Source organism: Pseudorasbora parva, chromosome 3 (assembly GCF_024679245.1).
Source record: "Pseudorasbora parva isolate DD20220531a chromosome 3, ASM2467924v1, whole genome shotgun sequence".
Lineage (NCBI taxonomy): Eukaryota > Metazoa > Chordata > Actinopteri > Cypriniformes > Gobionidae > Pseudorasbora > Pseudorasbora parva.
This window is the reverse complement of record NC_090174.1, coordinates 49,354,436-49,377,920: the sequence shown is the minus strand read 5'-3', so window position 1 is coordinate 49,377,920 and position 23,485 is coordinate 49,354,436. Positions and strand designations below refer to the sequence as shown.

Here is a 23,485-nt window from a genome sequence, read left to right as displayed (position 1 = left end):
GACAATTGCAACAAATTATGCCAAAAGAACACTTTAGTGCCAGTCAACTCCCACAAAACGATGCAAATGACGTAGTTAGAGTTAGTTTCCCTATGCTCTCAAATGACCTAAATATCTGTATGCATAATTTGCAAATACCATAAACTAAAAATATGTTATAAAAACTAAAGCTTATACAACTTATAAAACTAAAAAGTGTGTTCATTTTGCTCTTGTTCTGGTTGATGTGTGCATGCGCTCATCTAGAAGTGCCCATACAAGGAATTCCGCCCTTTATGACCTCATACAGGGCCATCCGCGGAAAAAAAACGTTGTGTATTTGCAACCCATTCTCACTCCCAAGGCGTCAAAATTCGAAGCATGGTCAAGTGCCTTCCGCATCACAATGAAGACGCTAAAGGTGCCCCTAGGCGTCATTTTTCGATGTGCTGGGTGCTTCATTTATTTCAATGAGAAACCTTTGCCGTCATACACAGACGCATTTAATTCTTTGCGTTTGTAAAAGCAGACATGATTTTATTAATATTTAAAGGCTACTTTTATGTTTTGGAGCAACTAACCCAACTCCTACCCTAAACCTACCCACATCTTAACAATATAAAACACATAACAGGAAAATATATGTACAGTTACAAGTATTTATTCAAACAACTGACATTTATTGCAAAACAGTATAAAAGTATTAACTCATGTTGCATTCCAAGTTTTCTGAAATCATACATTGTCTAATCGCTGAAATGATGATCGCGCTTCCCTGTGAACAAACTCATTCATATCTCATTCAAATAATTCAAAAGACTTTTGAGCATGACGCAATCGATCACAAGACACAGGAGAGCCAATGACATTTTACAATCAATGCTGACGTAATGACGCAATTGGTCACAAGACATACGAGAGCCAATGCAATTTCACTATGAAATCTGACGTAACGGGCGGTAATATTTGAAATTTGATGTGTTCATGATCTTCGGTGGATGGAGATGCATTTCGCTTTTGGGGATTTTCTTCATACAAATCAATCGTTTGACCTCAGAAAACTTGGATTATTTCACTTTTTTGAATAACTCGTGGATGCAGTCGTATGTTATATCCTGTGTTTTATATCATGTTCACACCAATGGGTAGGTTTAGGGGTTGGGTTACATGTTAAAACCAAGCGGCAACCTCCCGTGATCTCTCTTGAAGCCAATATGGAAGTAATGTAAACTGAAATTCCTTAACTGGCCACTAGAGGCAGGCTCCAGAAGGGAGCAGAATCTCATTGAGCCCCATGTTAAAATTCTCAACTTTGCAGCAGAAAAAAACATGTTTGCAGCCTTGTACAAATTGTGGTTTTGGCCTATATGGCTAATTTTGATCTTCATGACAACTGTGAGGAGGGTGAATTTTTGTATAACTCATTTGTTTACGTTATATAAAGCCTTAAAGTTCTGCATAATTAAGGGCGTGGTTACAAGTGCCATTTATCTGCCGTTTATAGTCATTGCGTCACATAAGCTCCGCCCACATCCCGCCTTTTTGCCCATTTTCTGCTATCCGGGAGTGACAAGCGATGACTCGCTCACAAGATGGTGACGCCCAGCTTGCCCCTACTTGGTCTTTTAAAATATGAATACAATAAAAAAAATGACCTAAAAAATGATGTTTAGCTCAGCTATTATCCTCTAGGGGTCAGTCACTTCAGTTTAAGTACTGTGAATGAGTAATGAGGATACCTTGCTATCGACTCAACCGGTAGGGGGAAAATCCATCCATTCACCACAGACTGGGTTATTAGATCTAATAAAATATTACAGATTTTTGTTCCCACAATCAATAAGAAAATGTCCTTTTCTTATATAGCCCAAACATTGAAAGAGAGTCCATTTCAGAGTTCATTAGATTGCATTCCCACACATGGAGAAACACAAAAAGCAGCATTACAAATCATCAAATATCAATACATTTGAAAACTGTCTCTTTGTGGAATGAAAAATACATTTGAATAAATGCAAGCCAACAGTAATGCAGGATGATGTGTAAATGCTCAGACATTTGTGAAAGCATGTATTTTTCTCTCTCTATTGCATAACCTGGCATATGCAATGATACTTGTTTTGTCAGTTTGGCTTGGTATGTGTGAGTGGGTTGTAACGGAGAGACTAGCAACTGAAACTGGGGGATTTTATTTCCAAATTTGCCAAACCCTGTGGGCTTGGCAAAGCGGGCTTAATTTTCTTTTTTTCTCTTTTTTCTTGCGAGATTTTATTGAAATAGCCGGCATATTCAGTTCTATGTTTACACCTCTGTGCTGACAATTAAACAACAATTTACCCATTTTCTAACTCCATACAAACTTGCTGTAAGAAGCAAAGCAGTCATAACTGGCTGCAGCATACTTCATAACAAGACAAACCAAACTTGGCCATGGAGATAACACCTAATTAATCTAATTAATCTAAACTCACTTTGTATTCCTCTAGTAATTTGGCAGAATGTTCCAAAAAACACAAACATCAACAAAAAAAATATTAATAATAAAGACACTGAAACACTATTTACTTTTTTTATATGTTAATGAAAATCCCCATCAAAACAAAGTAAGCTAATTAGGTTCGTCATTTTTTCATGGTACTTTTCTTGGCAAGGATGAGATGAAAAAAAAAAGTAAATCAGATGTAAAGTCAAGTAAAGTCATAACATAATGATACCTTTGCAAATCGTTAGCTAATGATAAATTAAAGCAAACAACTGAAAGTTGAAATGCATGGCTTCACCATTGTGGTGATTAACATATGAATTTACATGATTAATTACTATAATATGTCATTAGGGATTTAATAGAATATGTCACATTTAACTAACATTATAATGATTACTTAATCAATCGATCAATCGTATAAAACGTTCATTATTTGCTGACAGACATGGGGACTTGTGACTTGGTGACTTGGACTCGAGTCGACTCGAGTCGCTATTTTTATGATTTGTGACTTGACAAAAATAAAATCATCGTCATGATCACGACACTATCATCAGTCATGCCCTCTCGTACCTTACACACACCACGCCCACTTAGATCAGATATCACATCAACATGTCAGCCAGAGGGCAGGACACCAGTTGGTTGATTCGAATCTCTTGAAGCATCAAAAATACATTTTGGTCCAAAAATAACAAAAACTACGATTTAATTCAGCATTGTCTTCTCTTCCCCGTTTTTCAAACCTCAAATAAAGAGTCGGATCGCCAGTGTCCCGTGATTTCAGCAGGTTGGTAAGTGATCCAAACTGCTGAAATCATGTGACATTGGTGATCCGAATCATTGATCGATTCACTGATTCATGGCGTTTGAATCTTTATTTGAGGTTTGAAAACAACCGCGGAAGAGAAGACAATTATCAATAAAGTCATGGGTTTGTTATTTTTGGACCAAAATGTATTTTCGATGCTTCAAGAGATTCTAATCAACCAACTGATGTCACATATGGACAACTTTGATGATGTTTTTATTGCCTTTCTGGACATGGACTGTAAAGTGTGCATAGACTGCATATGCTCTGGGACTAAAATATAAAATATCTTAAACTGTGTTCTGAAGATGTTGTGAAGATGTCTTACGGGGGTGGAATGACATTAGGGTGAGGAGTTAATGACATCAGTTTCATTTTTGGGTGAACTAACCCTTTAATTTTTAAATGGACTCAATGTTGAAAATTTCAAAAATTTCAAACACTGTTGGCAGAAGTGAAAATTGGTTTGATTCCATGATGTATTTTACTGAACATGAGTATTTACAATGCAAATCCAAATTACTGTAATTCACTGACAGTTACTTATATCTTGTCTTTTCACTTTATTAAGATCAGATTCTGCAGGTAAAATTACAATATTTAGGTGACTTGACTTGGACTTGACTTGACCTACTACAGGACTTGACTTGACATAGCCTGTGACTTGACTTGACTTGTCTTGACATAGCCTGTGACTTGACTTGACTTGTCTTGACATAGCCTGTGACTTGACTTGACTTGCCCAGCAAAAAAATAATTGAGACTTACTTGAGACTTGCACATGCGTGACTTGGTGCCATCTCTGGCTGCTGATGTAGTAATCATTTAATACATGGTTTAGTTCTTTATGAATCATATACATTAACTCAAGATTATCCATGCATTAGTCAAGCATGAACTAATTCATATTAGTCCACCCGTATTGTAAACTTTACCATGTCACCTGCATGCAACATTGGTCTTAAGTCTCGCGGATGAGCTCCGGAAGGATAATAGGAGTGAAGACTGCCGCATATAAACATCAACAAACACAACATATACTTGTCTGGCACTGTCGTCACAACTTTTTTCCTTCCAGAGCTGGTGTGGTGAGCAGGTTACTCGCTCCATTGCCACAAATAATAATGAAATAAATAAGCAACAGTCAATTCCATTTTATTATACTAATATTTATATCTTATGTCTTATATAAGAAAGGTTGATTCTTAAAAGTTGGTTTGTTTCTCATATAAAGCAACTGAAAGAATCTTTCAATTTTGGCTCAACTCCTCTACATCATTGTTAACTTGCAAATGTGAACTTCATTGCTTTAGTTTTTTAGGTTATTAACTGAATCTTCACTCATAAACAAACAGATGGCCACGAGATAAATATATAACCTGCTGACTTCGTCCACTCTGCACCAATATATTTAACATTTAATTGGCAATATTTATAAACAAGCGGAACAAAGTTTCATTATATGTGCTTTTCTGTCTAACAGCAATACAGAAAAAAATTAATGCGAAGCTGAATTTCATGTGTTACAGCGTCTAGTCTTTCACCTCCCAGACTGCAGTGGGAATTGTGCCATTAAAAGGGCTAGTGTTCATGCAACAGCCCGTTGTGAATTTATGAGAAAAGAGTAGGGGCAATAATTACTATGCAGCTGTCATGTTCTGGGCCAATCTCCGTATCCTACTGTGCATCTTATGCTAATTTCTGCTCTCTTGCCCCCAGGCCCAATCACATTGCTATCCTTAAGCCCATTTCCTGTTTTTCCCCTTTGCCTTGATATCCAATTTTCCATGAGCCCCTCCTGCCATAACGGCAGCTATAGCGCACAGGTCCATATATATCACAAAGCGTTAAGAGAAGAGAGGTGTCTGTGGGCACAGTGGTGATTTATGGGTCGTGTTTCCTCCCCTAAATAGAGGCTGGATGGAGGATTGGATCAGATGGGCAATGGGTGACGAACGCAAAAGCTATAAAACTGAGAATGTCTGTGTACAGAGGCTAAAGTTTCTCCACAGTAAATAACAAACCATCAATCAGATGCCTTTAGCACAGATATTGGATGGAGGATAGGAATTTTGTTATAATTGGTTGCAGTGAACGAAAGGGTTGTGATCTGTGTTTTATTAATGAAACGAGAAATGAGAAATACGAATGATTTTGGGCCAAATTATGATTTTAATTGCCAAGAAGAGACATAGAAAAAAATGGCCTAATGATTAAAAATATCATTGTGAAAATGATCCGCAAGATTTGATTGCGAATGCGGTGTGTCTTCAAACCTCCGTGCTCTGCCCAATTACTCTGACAACCACAAATGACCTCACCACACAGGCTGCGGTTTAGGCAGCATTGAACCGTAACCCTCAAACAACAGGATCCGTCACTGCAGTCCAGAGAGCAGCCATCTCCAGGGGCAGACCGAAGCCCAATCAATAAAGCATCAGAAGGAGCATAAGCCTGCATCATTCAACTAATCCAAGAAGATTCCCCACCGCAGAGCTGTGTATCTGTAGCACGTCGGGACAGAACAAATAGCACAATGCAGGACAGAGCATAAAAGCTAAGAAACTGACAGAATTAGAATAAGCATTATTGTAGTTCTTCTGTAGAATGATATTAACAAGAATTTACACTGTCATTCAAAGGTTTACCTGAAGCAAGGGTCCTCAACTCTGATGTACGTTCCTGCAGAGTTTAGCTCCATCCCAGATCAAACTCACCTGCCTATAACTCTCTAGCAGACTGGAAAGCCTTGATTAGATTTTTCAGATGTGTATAATTACGGTTGGAGGAAACTGCAGCTTAATATAGCCAGAGTTGAGAACCCCTGGCAACGTTTCTCAGGGAAACACTGTTTTGTGAGTGAAATAGGGATGGACAATTTTCCAGATTTTTTTTTATCAATTCGAATTTAATGTTTAGCCACGGTTTTAGAATTTTTAAATTGAGAATTCGTGGTTTTAAAAATGTTAGCGTATGTTACAGTTCGACATGTTGACAATAAAGCAATGATAACTTAGCTTAGAAATCTAGACGCACCCTAGTGGCAGCAAATCTAATCTGCCCACGAGTGTCGTCTAGCAACTCTCAATAGCCTTCTGAGCTGTAATCCCCAAACTCTTGCCGGGCCAATCACATCGTGTATCGAGTCGGTGGGCGGGGCCATAATGCAAGTTGCGTTTGCGTGCTTCTAGTTAACACAGAAACTGGCGAACGGTGGTCTTTCGAATCAGCTTTGACCACGACTCTGGAAGACTTGGAGTTGGTTTTCTCTGAGAAAAGAACAAAGAACGGCACTGAAGTCATTCTTAAAAAGGGAAGATGTGTTCGGGGTTTTGTTGACCGGATACAGCGAATGTTTAATCTATCAACAAGCTCTGCTTCACCTTCGTTGCTCTGGTTGGTTGTAGCGCTATCCTATCGCGTGCAGAGGGAGTTTGAAAGACAACCGTTTATCCGCCCCTCGGATTGAGCCCTGTCAATTGTGAGTTCCCAGACCAAACATCTTGATGTGGGTCTGGCTTGTCAGGCTAATGATAACTGTTAAGAGAAGAAAATTATTTATGATGGCACGACTGATTACCCGCTCTCGTGTGAACGTATAACACAGAATGCATTATTGCATTGGGGGAAAAAAACAGTATGCAGGCAGTTGAATGAAAAAAAACATAATTTGAATATATTCTTTAAACAAATGAAATCAGCCTTATTTATATAGCACTTTTTACAAATCCAATGGTTTCAACTCAGCTTCATAGTGTTAATAGGAATTTAATGCAACAGAATTTGATTCGGCTGTATAGCCACTCTGATGAAAACGGTGATGTAATCCAGCTAATTTTAATTACCATATAGTACCAATGTTGAATGTAGGTGTCCCCAACTGAGCAAGCCAAAAGCCAAAGGCAACAGTGGCAAAGATATTAAACATGAGTTGAACTTTTCCTAACTTGAGCGTTACGTTTTTAGAATGCCGTTTCATGAGTGAGATGCTGCTAAAGACACGAGCACAACAGACAAACATGTCCACCAAACAGAAAAACAATAGCAAATAGCTCAACTGAATTCAAAAACCTGTAAAAAAAAAAAAAATGAGATTGCTGTTAATAAACCTGTTACTGGTGTTATTTATTACTTTTTGGTTAAGAAATAATTTAATATTTTTCTTATTTTATATTATTTCTGAGTATATAGGATATGTTTCAGACATGTTTGTACAAAATTTACCATCATATTTCATGCACATTTTCTGCAAAGATAGACAGGACATTTGTTTTATATTTACACCATGATGATCACTTCAGGTGCCTGTGGTGCACTTGGAATAGAACATTTTTAACCAGATTGTTAATAAAGAGAATGTTACGTGAATTATATTGTAGTTACATTTTTTAGTCGACTAGTATTAAAATTTTTAATTGTAATTGAGATTCGGTCAAAAGTTCTGAAGAAAAGAAAAAAAAGAAGAAAAAAAAAACGAGATTTCATTTCCGTGATTGCAAAGTTTCTCAGGAGAATGCAAAAGTTTTGTGAGTGAACACAACGAGATTGTAATCTATAATCTATGAGATTTGAATTGCACTTTCTTAGAAGAGAAAAAGCACACTTAACCTGTTCTCAACAAGCTGCATAATTTTAAACATCATGCCCAGAGCACATGCAGTTTAAAACTAGGGGTTTTGAAAAATAGTGATGCTTACCATAGAAAGCACTACTAATTAAAGATCTGAGGATAACGGTCTGCGTATGGCTCTGTCAATATGGATTTAACAGGAAACTGCATAAAGTGCTAGTCTCATTTACACTGCATTACTTCTGTAGATGGAGAGCATGTGCGCTAAAAATAGAACTCAATTAAGGCACATTAACACTTTAGGAATTATCAATACATGCCTCTAATTATTTTATGGCGTCATGTCTGGGTGATTCCAATGCCAGACCATTCGATCCGGTGCAATTTGGGTTTGGGGCGATACTGACTTTCAGAGAACTGGATCAGGATGGTGTGAATGCCACTCTGGTAAGGCAGGTTGGTACAGAAAGAGGTCATAGTAAATGTCAGCGTTATTACAACGACAAGTTATTTTGTTGCTTTGTAAGAAAAACTATCCAATTATTTGTAACTTCAAACTTGCAAGTTTAAGCACAAATAAAAATAAACAGACTCCCAAGGGGAGGCGGCAGTGTCACCTGATCCCCCACAATGCACTGTGTCTAAGTACATCACCGCTGGCTGTCATTATCAGCGCCATGCACCTGCTGTAAATGCAATGGCTTTCATCTTGTATTTAATACAACGCTAAACAGCCATAAAATCAGGGAGGTCACAAACATCTAGCCCCACAGTTCACCTCCAAGGCCTCGATGGCAGCTCATAACTGGCCATAATTAAGCTTTGAAATACAGGCCTGTAAAAGTGATCGCGCTGGTGAAATGTTCAGGTCACAGCAGAAAGCAATGAACTCGCATACCGCTCTCACCCTTAAAGAAACGAAATAATTACAACAACAATCTGCACGCTCTAGAATGTCAGCAGAACACGAGCCAAAAATAATACGGTTCGGCCGTCAACTCCTTGGCACAAGGCATCAAGAAAAACTAACAATAAACATGAAAAATGACACATAATGTCTGGACAAACAAGCCGCACATGGCCATCAGCATAAAACTAAACGCACTTCTGACAGCTGTATGCACACTTCAAGTTAACCTCTAATTAGCAGATTCATTACATTTCTCCTCCTGTATCACACAGCTCACTTGAGCATGTCAACATCCAATTAGGAGATGTCTTTCATAACCATTGTATGCGTCTGCATTCCTGTCTCACAATTTCAAAGGCTTATTGTTGACAAGCGGAGCTGCTAAGTCCTATGTCCCACATTTCTGTGGTTCAGTTGATTTCCTGTATGTGCTAATCAGTGTTGCGCAAACGTTAGTTACTGTTACATAAAAAACAAACTAATTGTGTTATATGGAAATAAATGGGACTTCTGTGTTACCGTTAACTGCCTATAGCTGTCTCTTTTTGGCAGTCTAACACAAATAGTGTTTGTCTCCTTCTGACTTTGTTGGCATAGAATAACTAAAGCTGTAAATAACTATAACAATCTCTTATCTTAGAAAAAAGCAACAATTCAACATCCACTTAGGTTGATTTCAGGCAGCTTTGTTAAATTTACATAAATTCCTTTGAATGAATGTAAAAATTTGAGGTCAGTTCGATTTTTTTTCTTAGAATAAAATGAATACTCTTATTCAGCTAGGGCACATTAAAATGATCAAAGGTGACAGTAAAGGCATTTAAAATGTTACAAAGGATATTGCAAATAAATGCTGCTCTTTTTGAACTTTCTATTCAATCAAAAATTGGGGGAAAAAATAGTTATACAAAAATATTAAGAGTTAATTTTGAGTTATACAAAAATATTAAGCAGCACAATTTTTTAACTAATACTACTACTTACAATAATAATACTAACAATATAATAATAATAATAGATGTTTAATCAGCGGCATCATGATATCTGAAGGACCACGTGACTCTGAAGACTGGAGTAATGACTTTTGAAAAAATGTATGATCACTTTACAATCATAGAAATATATTACATATAAAAATATAATAAAATAGAAAAAACATTAAAATGTTAATAACATTTCACAATATTAGTTATTAAATAAATGGATCCTTAGTGAGTAGGACACTTTCAAAACCAAAAAAATATTACCGTCCCAAAATGTTTAAATAGCGGTGTGTATATACATACTTTATAAAAAGAATAACATATATTTATTATTATATTTTATAACAAATGCCAACATAAATAATATAAAAGAAGTACATAAAATACACAACAAACACACCGAAGGACCAACAAATATTAAAATTAAAGGTCAAATAAATGATTATTAAATAATAATAATAATAAAGTTACTTTCCAAAAAGTTTAATCTAAAAACTAATGTGATTATGTAAAACAGGAGGTAATTCAGGGGAGCTGAACAACTGATGCTGCCAAACTAAAAATCATTTCAAACAGCAGGGAGACACTGAGCATCAATTTTTCACACTGTCTAACATTCACATTTCATCTAAAAAGCGTGGACCCTTGACACACACAAACACACACATTGCAATCAAAAGACACTTCTGGCACCATTTCACTCTCCTTCTAAATGTGCATTATCATTGATCAAATTGAAATGTGTACATACAAACATTTTTAAATGTAATTAACCCCCATCTAAAAGACATTCTCTGCGTTTTTTTCTTCTTCTTGTTATTCCCTTCACTTTCTAGTTTCCCATTGATAAGCTGTGTGAGGTAAATTGGTGAAGGCACTTAGTGGCGATTTAATGCAAAACCATTAAACACACGAAGGGAGAGCGGACGCTCAGGTCTCCGCTGAGCACAAATTCAGCTTTAAATGCTTTAATGTACCTCTCGTTTGTTCCAGCAGGCCTGAGAAAGGCAGACGTAAAGAAGTGAGGCAAATAGGAAAACTGGGGAGAAAACGCGATACAAAAACAGAGTGTACACATACCATTAGCATTAGCGGGATGCTTTTTTCTCAGATTAATCGCTAATACAACCTACTTTTGTTCTCCCGACAAGCCTTATCAAGCAAAACATTGAAGAACTCTGCCCTCACTTTTTGGATCATAGGCGGAATACAAATACGAACGGGCAGCGATATCTAGCAAATCATTTTCTCTGTCTGAGTTTCTCTCTCATGGACACGCACACAATTCCATTTCACCGAACCAAATTGCTGTGCAATGGCCCTGCTTTGAAGGAGAACGCTCAGAAAGCTCTAGAGGTGAAGAGCTCAGAGGTGGGAGAGGAAAAGGAAAGAGTGAGAGAGAAGACGACGAGAGCATCTTGGCAGGTCTTGGCAGCTCTGGCACTGAGACTGATAGATCAGATGTAATTGACAATTAGCTTTATGACACTCTGAATTAAAGGCCCCCTAATAGGGCCAGAACCACAAGAAACCTTCCTCCAAACCTTGATTTTGTGCCGTCTGTGTGTGTGCGTCAGCCTCGTGACCCTCTGGTGTGTAATGATTCCACTAAGCACGCTGTAATATCCAGGTGAGTCAGCATACGTTGGCCTATGTGTGTGTTTGCTCTCCACTGCAACCCCTTTCTCTGACACGTAAGCGTGTGCTCTTTTCTTTACGGCGTGACTCTTGGCTCCATTACTTTGCCTTTTGAAGAATTAGCCTCTGAAAGCTTTGCGAATGTGTGCGTTTCTGTGCCCTACATTTATTCATCTCATTCTTCTTCTGACACACTCGCCGGACCTTCAGATGAGTGTTTAGTAAAGAAGACATGAGTATCTCACTTGAGAACAATGAACTTGACAAATATTGATGTGCATTTTCTCTAGATTTAATTAGTTTTTGTAATAACAATTAAGGATATGTGTTTTTGAAAGAGAATAATTAAAAATGTCAGATAACCATAAAAGTAATATACAATGACTGCCTCTTTAAAATGTTGATATTGGAGATGTGCCATCTCTCTAGTCGGCTCCTTGAATCAAACTAAAATCATACAAAAAAAAATTACATTCTATTAAATTGATACACAAAGGATTATTCAGCTCTCTTTCTATATGAGAACTTTTTTCTATTGTACACAATAGAATGATTATGCACGTATTCCTCAAGTGCAACCATTTAACCCTCTTGCCCAGTTCACTTCTGGTGCCCTTTGGTCACTTTTGACCTATATATATATATATATATATATATATATATATATATATATATATATATATATATATATATATATATATATATATATATATATATATATATAAAATCATACAAATATAATCATACAAATATATATATAAAGAGAAAGAGGTGTTGATGACTCTCTGTGGTCATTGAAATCCCAGGATGTCCTTCGGAAAAGAGTGGGATTTAACCCCGGCATCCTGGCCAAATTTGCCCATTGGCCTCTATCCATCATGGCCTACTAATCATCCCCATATACTGATTGGCTTCATCACTCTGTTTCCTCTCCACCAATCAGCTGGTCAGATGCCAGGTGGATGCTGCACATTGGTAGTGGTTGAGCACCCCCCCACCCCCACCCACCCCATATGTAAAGCACTTTGAGTACACAGAAAAGCTCTATATAAATGTAACTATTAACTGTTAACTTCTCCTCTTCTCCCTGCTCTTCATTTCTTTGTCTCTTTCTCTTACTCTCACTCTCTTTCTATCCCACAGGTAACATTCTACATACACTGGATACAATAAATGGTACAAGTTATTGTCATCCAATATATCAATTTTGTAACTATTTTAAGTGTAACCATAATCATATTAAATACTTTAAATTACAAATGACGTGCTAACTAGTTTTGATTCAGGATTAACTTTGATGTACTACACTCTAAAAAACGCTGGGTTAAAAACAACCATAGTTGGTTTGAAAATGGACAAACCCGGAAATTGGGTCGTTTGAACCCAGTGAATGGAACCATTCAAACAACCCCATTTCTGGGGTTTTCCATTTCCAACCCAAAATGGGTTGTTTTTAACCCAGAGTTTTTAAAGTGTACCTATTGCAACACAATATATTTACATTATAGCAATGCTCTCCCACATATTTTGCAATTGTAACTGCACATATTTCCATCATTGGTATAGTTAGCAGTGGGTGATAAAAGATGAGAAATGTACAGTTTTCAGCCATCTTGCTGATGTTTCTTTAGTCATTGGGCATCAACCCTGCAGCCTGAACCACTCTTACACACTGATTTTAATGGGGCCACTTTTGATCGGGAGTAGCATGAGTGTGATCTTTAAATAAGGGACCCCAGAGTGTTCAACGTGTTTTTAACAGTTTTTAACACAGTAATTTAATAATATATGGATTGACCTAGTGAGGTGGACCAAGAATTCTCAAGGTTAGTCATCTCTTTTACTGACACTTTGCTGTAAGGCGGAAAAAATGTTTTCATCTTTCTCATGGAAAGTGGCTTGTATTACAAGAAGCGAGTGATAAACAGTAACACAAAAAAGAAAAGTACCAAATTAGTGAAAGCAGCAATTTGCAAAAGTCATTCAAAACTCCTATGTGTCACAAACATGTGATCCACCACTGAGTCAGGGCTCTGACAGCTGTAATTATCATGATTGTCCTTAATAAACTGTCTACCAGTCAAGAACAATCAGAATTGCTTTCCCTATAAATGCCTTCATATAGATTTTCTCTGCGGTATTCTTGACATGCTGAAGAATATTCCTCTTCCGAAAAGAAAACCCTACCTATTTCTTCATTTGATTACTTTGTTTTGCTCGTACCTTAGCTATTGATTGCATTTACTTCCTGATGGGCTATATTTTATTTTGTTTTTTGTGTTGTTGATTGTATTAGGAGGGTAAAACAGCCCCTGAAGAGGGAGTGATAAATCTAAGTTGGCAAGGCAACAATGAATAGAACAGTGATCAAAGCCCTTGGCGGACTGTGTGCCTCCGTTAGGCCTGTTAGGGGCTCCGGTCCCTGGAGCCGCCGTCTTCCAGGCCCTCGGAATACGGCGCTCTGTCTTATTCAGAAACACAAAAGGGAGAGTCTGACTATTAAACACTCTGGAAAAAATGCAAAACATCCCCATTTACGCTCTCGTTTTAGGACTTTCTTTTTCCGATGCCACTGTTTCCTCCACTATTTCTCTGACCTGTGGGAAACATCCATTCATCATACCGTATTATTAAAACTAGGCATGGCAGCTCCATGTAAAGCCTGTGATAAATATAGACAAGACTGCTCTCTCTCTCTCTCTCTCTCTCTCTCTCTCTCTCTCTCTCTCTCTCTCTCTCTCTCCTCAACCATCCTCTGCTTGCTCAAAGTAAGCTAATGAGGAAGACGCACAGAGATATAGAGACACCAATACGGTGAGTATGTGGAAAAACTTGAAGGTGCCATATAAAGGTACGGTTGAGATATTAAAGGTAATGGCTGAAATGAATTGCTTCAGGCGATAATTTGTTTAAATTTCCTATCTTTAATTACATTGAAGCACCAATCCCAGCAGGTCTGGCCACTGCTGCAGACCCCTCTTTCTCATGGAGGTTTCATCAAAGGAGGCAAGAAAGGCATTGAGGATTAGAAAATAATAGGGATATAACAATATTCAAACCTAACCGAAATAGAACGATATGCCACACACGTTATGTACGGCACTGTCATGGCACACCCTACCCCTTGTTCCCTGCTGGCCCGGTCCAGCCCTGGCCCATGGTTGTGGTTGATCTCACTTTACCTTATGCAACAAACCTAATTTCTTCCTTGACATTTGATTAAAAAGTCATATATTCATATGACATATATTTCATATATTTTCCCGCAAAGTTTCGGATTTTCACATTTGTGGGCGGCACATAAGACAAATTGTACATGAACCACTGACTTGATGTTCATGGTTCATGTAAGTTGTCTAAAAAACAGAAGGTTGGTGGTTCAATCCCCGGTTCCACCTGACCAAGTGTTGAGGTGTCCATGAGCAAGACACCTATAACCCAGCTGCTCCAGACGAGCTGGAAGGTGCCTTACATGGCTGACATCGCCGTCAGTTTATGAATGGGTGAATGTGAGGCAAAAATGTAAAGCTGTTTGAAAGTACTATATAAATGCAGTCCATTTACCATTTATGTGTACACAATGTACACAAGGTTGCAGCCTTACCACCAGTAATCACAAGAAACTCTGCGTTTTGTTACATTCAATAAGAAATAAGGTGTCTTCATAAAGAAAAATAGTTCAAATTCTATCCATTTTAACACGAAACTCAACCAAAAAATTCAATTTGTATGCTCTTTATTGTGCCGTGACAGTAGAGGCATCTCAGTTCAAAAGGCAGCACGGAGCGATTGAATGTGATCATTTCTTTCTCTTTAATGCTGCATTCATACAGGGCGTTGGCGTTAACGCTTCTCATTTACTTTAAATGATGACGTGACGTTTTTTAAAGTGACAGACAGCAACAGCGACACCATTGGTTAATCTTTCAGAAGGAGGATGATATATTCACTGAAGCTCTAAAGTGTGACCTGATAATGGTGAATTAAGAGAGAGGATGACTGCATATCAATGGTGATTGGCTGATTACCCTGTCAGTAAGAATGGCCTCTTATAGTTTGCAATCTTTCTGCAAATCGTTCAGAATGTGTCAAATTGATGGAAATAAAGTAAACAGCTCACCATTCACAACAAGTTCATCACTGAACCTGAAATGATCGGTGATCAGAGTCCATTTAACTCTTAAAGTTTTATTCACGACATCACACTTTATCGAGAATTTGTTCACTAATGGTCCAAAAACATTATTACAAATAACAAATTGTTAGTAACATAACAGATACAAAGAATTATAGTTATTTCTCAATATAAAAATGTTCAAAAAGTGCACTTGACTGGACTTGATATTAGTAAATATGTAAAGTATTAGAATAGAATATCAACGTATGGTATATGAAACATAATAACAGTAAACCATGTTTTGACATAAAATAGCCCTAATAACAAACAAAAAGCTTTACAAATAAAAAAAGCTTTAAAAATATAGAATGACAAAATGTACAATAAAGGGAACAAATTCTGAAAAACAGTTTTTCTTAAACATAATTTCTTGAATTAATTTATGTATTTATAGTCTTATAAAAACTGTAAAATGTAATGAATCATTACTACAGGGCCTTTAAGCAGTGAAGGCATTTGAGGAGTTGCAATATATATATTTTTTTTTATAAAGATAAAAAACAATAACTCCAAAACTATAGAGACTCAAAGGGTAGGTTTCATTTGATAGAAAACGTTTTACATTTTTAGAAGAAAAAAAATCATTACATTTTGACATTCTCATGCTGAGAAACTGCTGATAAAAGACAAAAAAATGTATACATCTTTCTTATTTGACATTCAATAACTCCGGAAAGGCAGGAGGAAAATTCTTTTTTGGTAAAGTTTCCCTACATGTTAGCTGCATCTGAAACTAATTTTGTGGTGATAGCATTTGGAACCAAGGTAGCCTTATTGTTTAGCCCTTGACACCTGGAAGGCAATATTTTTTTTTAATTTTTTTATGTTGTTCCTCTGTGAAGATTACCTAGTGATCGACACAATGGACCGTGTTGATTTTGGACTTAAATCGGAGCACCCACTGTAATGCTTTTCTACAATCTGTGCATGTTTCATAAAGTTACAAGCATAAACAGAACGTGAAAGCTACATTTGACTTTACTACTGTGTGCACCTGTGGAGTTGTATTAACTCCACTAGAGAATATCTTTAGATCTAAGTGACGGGTTATGGCGAGTTTACGCTTTATAATCGTGAGAATCTGCTGTGAATAATGATGTGCTATTTTCATTTCATTTTTTTGCCAATAAAAAAATCCCACTTGTTACATGAAGTTCCATGAAGTTACAAGTGAAAACGTACAACATAAATGCGGGGCTTCACGTATAAAAACTTGCTCAAGTTTAGTCAAAGTTCTAGCTGTATGATGTTAATGACATCATAAATTATGAAAACAAGCTTTAAGCTTTCAAATTGCATATGTTGTTCAGATCAAGACACTAGTTTTGAAAAATATGAATATTCAATTTTCGTAGAGCTTGTTTTTTTTAAAGCTTAGAAACTCAGCTTTTTAATGAGTGCTGAGCAGTACTTTCATAGCTAGGTGGCACATTCCGTTTTTTTTGGGACTACTCAGCACTCATTAAAAGAGTTGATCAAAATGGTTCAAGTTAAACACATTAAAAAGCTGAGTTTCTAAGCTTTAAAATATAGGTTATTCATGTTAGGGGTTTCATAGCGTTAATACTGTCCCTAAAAGCAGTTCAGAATATTTTTTCACACAATTGTCAGCTCAAACAGCTAACTTTGCACTTCTTTACCTTTCATAAAATATTCAGTTTGAAAAACAAATAATAATAGTGTTACTTACACATAATTCTACATTTAATTAAATCACTTATCACTTCCAAGTGAATGAATAATTGATGCCACCTATAAAAACACATCAGTGTAATTCCACTGTAATACAAAGTTGTCAAATCTTCATAAAATGTAATTTTTCTCAACAAAATAACTGATCTGGGGTACGTTTCCCATACAACGATGTAACTCACTGCTATAGTAGTATGTTGCAGGGTTGAAGAAATCAACTAGCTAGTCAAGATAGCTTCCCGAAACCATACGGTCGCAAATCTGTCGTTCAACCACGTTGGTTAATAAAGTCACACAGGTGGTGGAATAATAACAGCTTTTAATGAATTATTATGAAATCAAATTCAAGCTAGAATTTTTTGCTATAAATTTAGCTTTATTTCCAGATTCATATAGGCTTGTACTACAGCGTACCAGAGCACCTTCGCACATGCACACTCTTCAAAAAAGGTGCTTTAAATCTCTTGACAAACTTAAAAGACATAAAATACATTTGTATGCATTCAAAATAAAATTCTGAATGTCAGCTGGCTTATTTTGCTCAAGATATATTACAGTATATATCTGTCTGTGTGTGTGTGTGTGTGTGTGTGTGTGCGTGCGTGTCCTTCTTTATATTACATTGCGAGGACCAAATGTCCCCATAAGGATAGTCAAACCTGAGATTACCTATATTGTGGGGGCCAGCCAGCGGTCCCCACTATTCAAAAGGCTTATAAATCATACAGGATGAGTTTTTTGAGAAAGTAAAAATGCAGAATGTTTCCTGTGATGAGTAGGTTTAGGGGCAGGGGCAGTGGAGGGGGATATAAAATACGGTTTGAACAGTATAAAAAACATGGAGAGTCCCAACAAATATAGTGAACCAGACATGTGTGTGTGTGTAACAAAGTTAAAATGATGTCCCATGTGCCATATGGAAACTGTATAAACATTGAATGAAAAATGAACCACAAATTTACATTCTGAAAAGCCCAATCTCGCATACAAGATGTTGCCTCCTCATTTCCGAAGTCTTCTCTACTGCCCTGATTCGTCATGAAACGCATCCATCCCCCTCAATCGCTCATGCTGTGATTGTCTTTATATTTCCATATATCTCAATTGCTATTACCCATTAATCATTCACACAACATGAAACAGTAATCGAAATAAACCACAATACTGCATAAGCAATTCATTTAAAGTATCCTCTTTGCCCATCTCTCCATAGCAACGGCTCATCGCCGTGCAAATTTGTAATTTCAAATACGACCGCTATTAAGCATTGCACACTCCCTCTCTCGCTCACTTGTCCCGCTCTTGCTATCTTTCCTAATGTAAACAAACGCAGGCAGACTGGTATTAAGCAGCGCAGCTGAAAGCCCCGCCCCTCTCGTAGCTACATGGCCCGCTGGGTATTTCAGCAACTCATTGGAATCTTCAAACAACAAAGATAAACAAGTGTTCCAATTAAGAATTAATTACCACTCAGACACTCAACTGCTTCTGCTCACTCCGCTGGGAACAAATCAAACTGCATGAAACACACGCACACATAGCAAGAAAGATAAGAAAGAGGGTTCACATACAGAACACACACAGAGGGAAAGGTGAGTGTGAGGCAAATAGTGTAAAAACTGATGACGTAATAGAGAGAGAGAGAGAGAGAGAGAGAGAGAGAGAGAGAGAGAGAGAGAGAGAGAGAGAGAGAGAGAGAGAGAGAGAGAGAGAGAGAGAGAGAAAAGCTAAGGAAATGGCCTGGAGGTATCACCGTCTGGGGCTTAAAACACCCTAACAAGCCCAAAGCAGAATTACACAGCACCTCAGATGTAAGGAAACAGACACACTGATCCAATTTAAAACTGGCTTTCAACACCAAAGAGAGGAGAGGGGCGAAATAGCCTCTTTCAGTACATACTCATTGTGGGTAAAATAGCGTCTACACAGCAAGGCAAATTACTGCTAATAGGTCGTATCTCTGCTGGAACTCACCAAGTACTAAAAGCTACTCTGAGCACAAATATGTCCTGTTAAGAGTTTATTTATGGGGTAAATCTACACAGGATGGGTTTAAAAGCGAGTTTTTGATGTAGAAATTAAATGACATCTGTGGTACAGTTCATTACTTACCATCACTGATGTATAAAGTCAATCTTCTACAAAAAAATTATCCTCATTTTGCCTATCGTTTTTCACTTTGTGTGTGTGTGTATGCGTGTGTGTGGGTGCGTGTTCTTTGTTAATGATCAGTGTTGAGCCACTTCCAAAGGAAGTCCAGAACTCCAGCATGGGCCGCCTTTCATCTTCTGACCTTTTCTGCCTGAAAGTCTCTGATGTCATGTGTCTCTGTCTTTTTTTACTGACAGGTACTCAAGGACTCTAACAAGCTCTAACTTTAAGAGGTTTTGACTGGATTTCAGAGAAGATGGAAAGAAAAATAGAAGGTAATAGATCATTTATAATACAATAATACAAACACATTTTTTTATTTTAAATATTTACAAAAGGGTTTAATTTGTTAACATTATTTAAACTACATTATTTAACATTAACAATTAATTTAAAAACATTTAAAGCTTTTCATTTTAGCTAAATGTTAACTTAAACATTTACTAATACATAATTCAAATCTGTAAATAATATTAAACAGACCTACGCTAACATGACCAAACAATACGCTGAATTTTTATGAACTGACGTTAACAAAAATGTATTGTTCTGTGTTAGTTGCATTGAAGTATTAACTAACGGGACCTTATTTTAAAGTGTTGTCACATTTTTACTCTAGATATGTTTTATATATGTACATAAAAATGTAAATACCTTATATATTTTTATATAAATTTTTTATGGGTATAAAAATGTAAATGTATTTGGAAGAAGTCTCCATGGCTGCATTTATTTTGTAAATAAAAGTATTTATTGCTTTTTTATTATATATATTTATTTATTTATTTTTATTATTATTATTATTATTATTATTATTATTATTATTATTTATTTTTTTTTTTTACTGAAAAATACACTCTTATCTTCCCGCATCTCTATGACTTTGCCCCACAGTGGAAACAGCCATTCAACACTGCGAGAGGCTCCATGGTGAGAGAAAGCTGATGGGTTTGGCTGGAATCATGTACCACAGCAGGAGAGCCCAGTTTGGGGCTGTGAGAGTCACCTCTCCCCCCTGCTGAAGGAACATGTCTCATGGAGCTCCAAACAGCAAGGGAGGAACACATGACCTGACCTATCTGAAGGTCAAAAGAAGAAGTGTTTAGGTCGTGGCCTAGTGGTTATCACAAGTGTTGATGCAGTTGACACTTAGGACCACATCATGTCCTGGTCCTCTTCTCCTCTCTTTTTCATATTATTATTTCCCGTCAACTCAATAATATCTCTCATCAATATGTAAAGGCATTAAAAATACACAAATAAAAAGAAGATAAAGATAAATTAAGATTTAGTAGTCTGTATTTAATGCGGTCAACAAGGCGGGCATTTTACAGAGGAAATTCCTCAGACCAGCTATAACTTTGAGCCAAACATACCCCTACATCTCTTTCATCTTCACTATTGACTGCTCATGCTGTGTTTTGGAGAGCACAAAGATAGCTGCTGCTGTCTATTTGCTATAAGCGTTCTTTGCGTCCTATGGTTCTGACATGACAAAGTATTGTTGCTCATATCACACAGAACCACAGGAGGCTGCTTGTCTAGAAGACTGAAAGACTTAAATCCCTATTGAGCACAATCCCCACTTGCTTAAAGCACAGTTCATGTGGATGATTTTGTTGAGTGATAAAATTTCATCATCAAAATTCAGCACTGCCTGTCCCTAAATAGCACATTTCAAAACACAACAAACTGTTGCGGGTTGCTTTATATGTCAGTTAGACGGTATCATCTCCAGGTCCAAAAATGGACCTGACTGTTGGATGGAGACAAAACTCTTCCGCTGCGAGACTAACAGGTGCTGGAGTTAACGGAGAACTCTGGCTAGGGAACTGACTCAATGTGACTTTTTAAAATAAATAAATAAATGAGTTTTGCTTAATTGTCATGAAAAATATGTAAATTAACCATAAAATGCTGTAAGCATCAGTTTTATTCAATGGGAATTCAGGCTCCAGAAGGGAAAGGACTAGAATGTTATTCAAAGCTGAAATCTAAATGCATTTTCAGGACCTTCTGTCAGATAAACTTGTTTAAGTGTTCTGTTAAAGGACGTGTGTATTTTTATTGATATTTAAATAATTTCCATTATCCCTGTTTAAAAGGGACTATATTTATGAAATGAAATATGATTTATTTTGTTGTTCAAAATATCACAGAAATTTCTACAATTTTTATCTATGAATTAAAGAAAAAAACATTGGTGAAGTATTTGGGAATAAATACATATTACCTAAGGATAATGCTAGAAAACATTGAGATAAGGCTGTGTGAATGATGCGTTCTCACCTCAGCAATGGGTACAATACCCTGTAGGTCTCTCTGGCTGATATATACAGTGGAAGTGACTTCAGCAGATGCTCCGGTGGAGGGATACTCTATCTGCCAGCGGATGGACTGCGATGACCGCAGGTTGATGAAATTGTCAATCTCAAAGTCCACCCACATGATCTCATAGAAGGAACCATCAAGTCTGTTGAGAAAAAGAGAAAGACAGATGTTGCATGAGCGAGAGAGAGACATTCTAAAATCAAGGAAGATCAAAGATTTTAGTACTAGCACTACTGCCCAGAGACAGGTTTTATCTTCTACAACTTCTCTTAAACCACAATACTGCATAAGCAATCCATTTAAAGTATCCTCTTTGCCCATCTCTCCATAGCAACGGCTCAGTCTACCAGGTTTCAATGTCTATTCACACATCCTCCACAACAACAGGGGGCAGTATAGCAATTGGCCTCCTACAAAAACTAGCATAAAAAACATCTTTTAGTATAAAAAAATATGATGCTTTAAAAAGCCATTATAACAAAGAGGTATTTCATGATTTAGGCTGCACCTGACTAATAATAGGTGAAAACAGTAGGTGAAAAGAGCAGTTCACAGTACTCATAAAAGAGTGCACCTGGATGACTGAAAGCTTCCAACAAGGTACTAAAGTGCGCATCTGATGGACACTTTACTATCCCATTTACTATCCCACTTTACTTTTTCTCAACACTTTAAACAAAGATGTGCAATAATTACTGTTTTCATGGCACTGTTTTATAGGGTCTTGATGATATACTTGAAATATTTTATTTTATATGTATCTATTATACAAATGAAGAACATTTAACCTGAAAGATGTCTGTCCCTCCCTAGACAGCTACCCGAGTGACACTGACGCTTCAAAAAGCTCATTAAGAGATTGTAAAATCCATATGAATTAAGCAGTTTAGTCCAAAATTTTCTTAAGAGACACAGGGCCCTATCTTGCACCCAGCGCAATTGACTTTGTACACCGACGCATGTGTCATTCCTATTTTGCACCCGCGCAAAGTGCGCTTTTCCCTCCACAGAAGCACGTCGCTAAACTAGTGAATGAACTTGCGCTCCCTGGGCGGTTCAGCACAAAAAAAGGAGGCGTGTTCCGGCGCAAACAAATCTATGGTGCTATTTTGCTGTTCCATTAAACAGTTGCGCCACTGACCAAAAAAAACCTAGTCTAAGGTCAGTGGCGTGTTGTGCGTTGTTCATTATGCTATTTTAAGGGCGCATGCTTGACCATAATGTATAGCGTGCACAACGCGCATACACTTTGCTCATGTAATCTACGAAGATGCAACAGTTATTTTTGCAAATCATAAATTGTTACACTAAAAAAAATATTAACACGAGATGACGGAAATCATTGTGGTGTGCGAAGATGTGAAAAAATAGACATAAATCTAGCTTACAAATTATTCAGGCTTAATGTGGTAATTAAGGATCAGACCTGTTTGCCCAATAGTGGCAAGACATATATGTATATAAGGACATCTGACAAATTGGTTTGTCCGTCAAGAACCAGGAAAAAAAAAATCGACTGAAAAACTGTTTAACCGACGCTATTTTGGGTGGGTTTCTCCCATCCCGCATACAACACAAGTTTTCTGTCTTTCACTGCTATTACAAGAACATCAGTCTCCTCGGCTGTGAACCGCTCCTGGCGTGCGCCTGGTAAATACGCCATAATAATAGCAATCCATAATGGAACTTGCGCACCTGCTTTTAAAGGGAATGTTGGATGAAGCTCTGATTGGTTTATTCACGTTACGCCCAAACCAC

General features: G+C 37.1%; 1 protein-coding gene across 4 annotated transcripts in view; it reads right to left on the bottom strand.

Annotated features, from left to right (window-relative positions):
* The window catches only part of si:dkey-215k6.1 (transmembrane protein 132C), a 296,798-nt gene that overhangs the window by 58,319 nt on the left and 214,994 nt on the right, over positions 1-23,485 (bottom strand). For all 4 annotated transcript variants that reach the window (XM_067439361.1, XM_067439363.1, XM_067439364.1 and 1 more), the window contains one exon: positions 21,686-21,869. In XM_067439361.1, the coding sequence (XP_067295462.1) occupies positions 21,686-21,869 (184 nt within the window). The remainder of the gene's footprint in view (positions 1-21,685; positions 21,870-23,485) is intronic.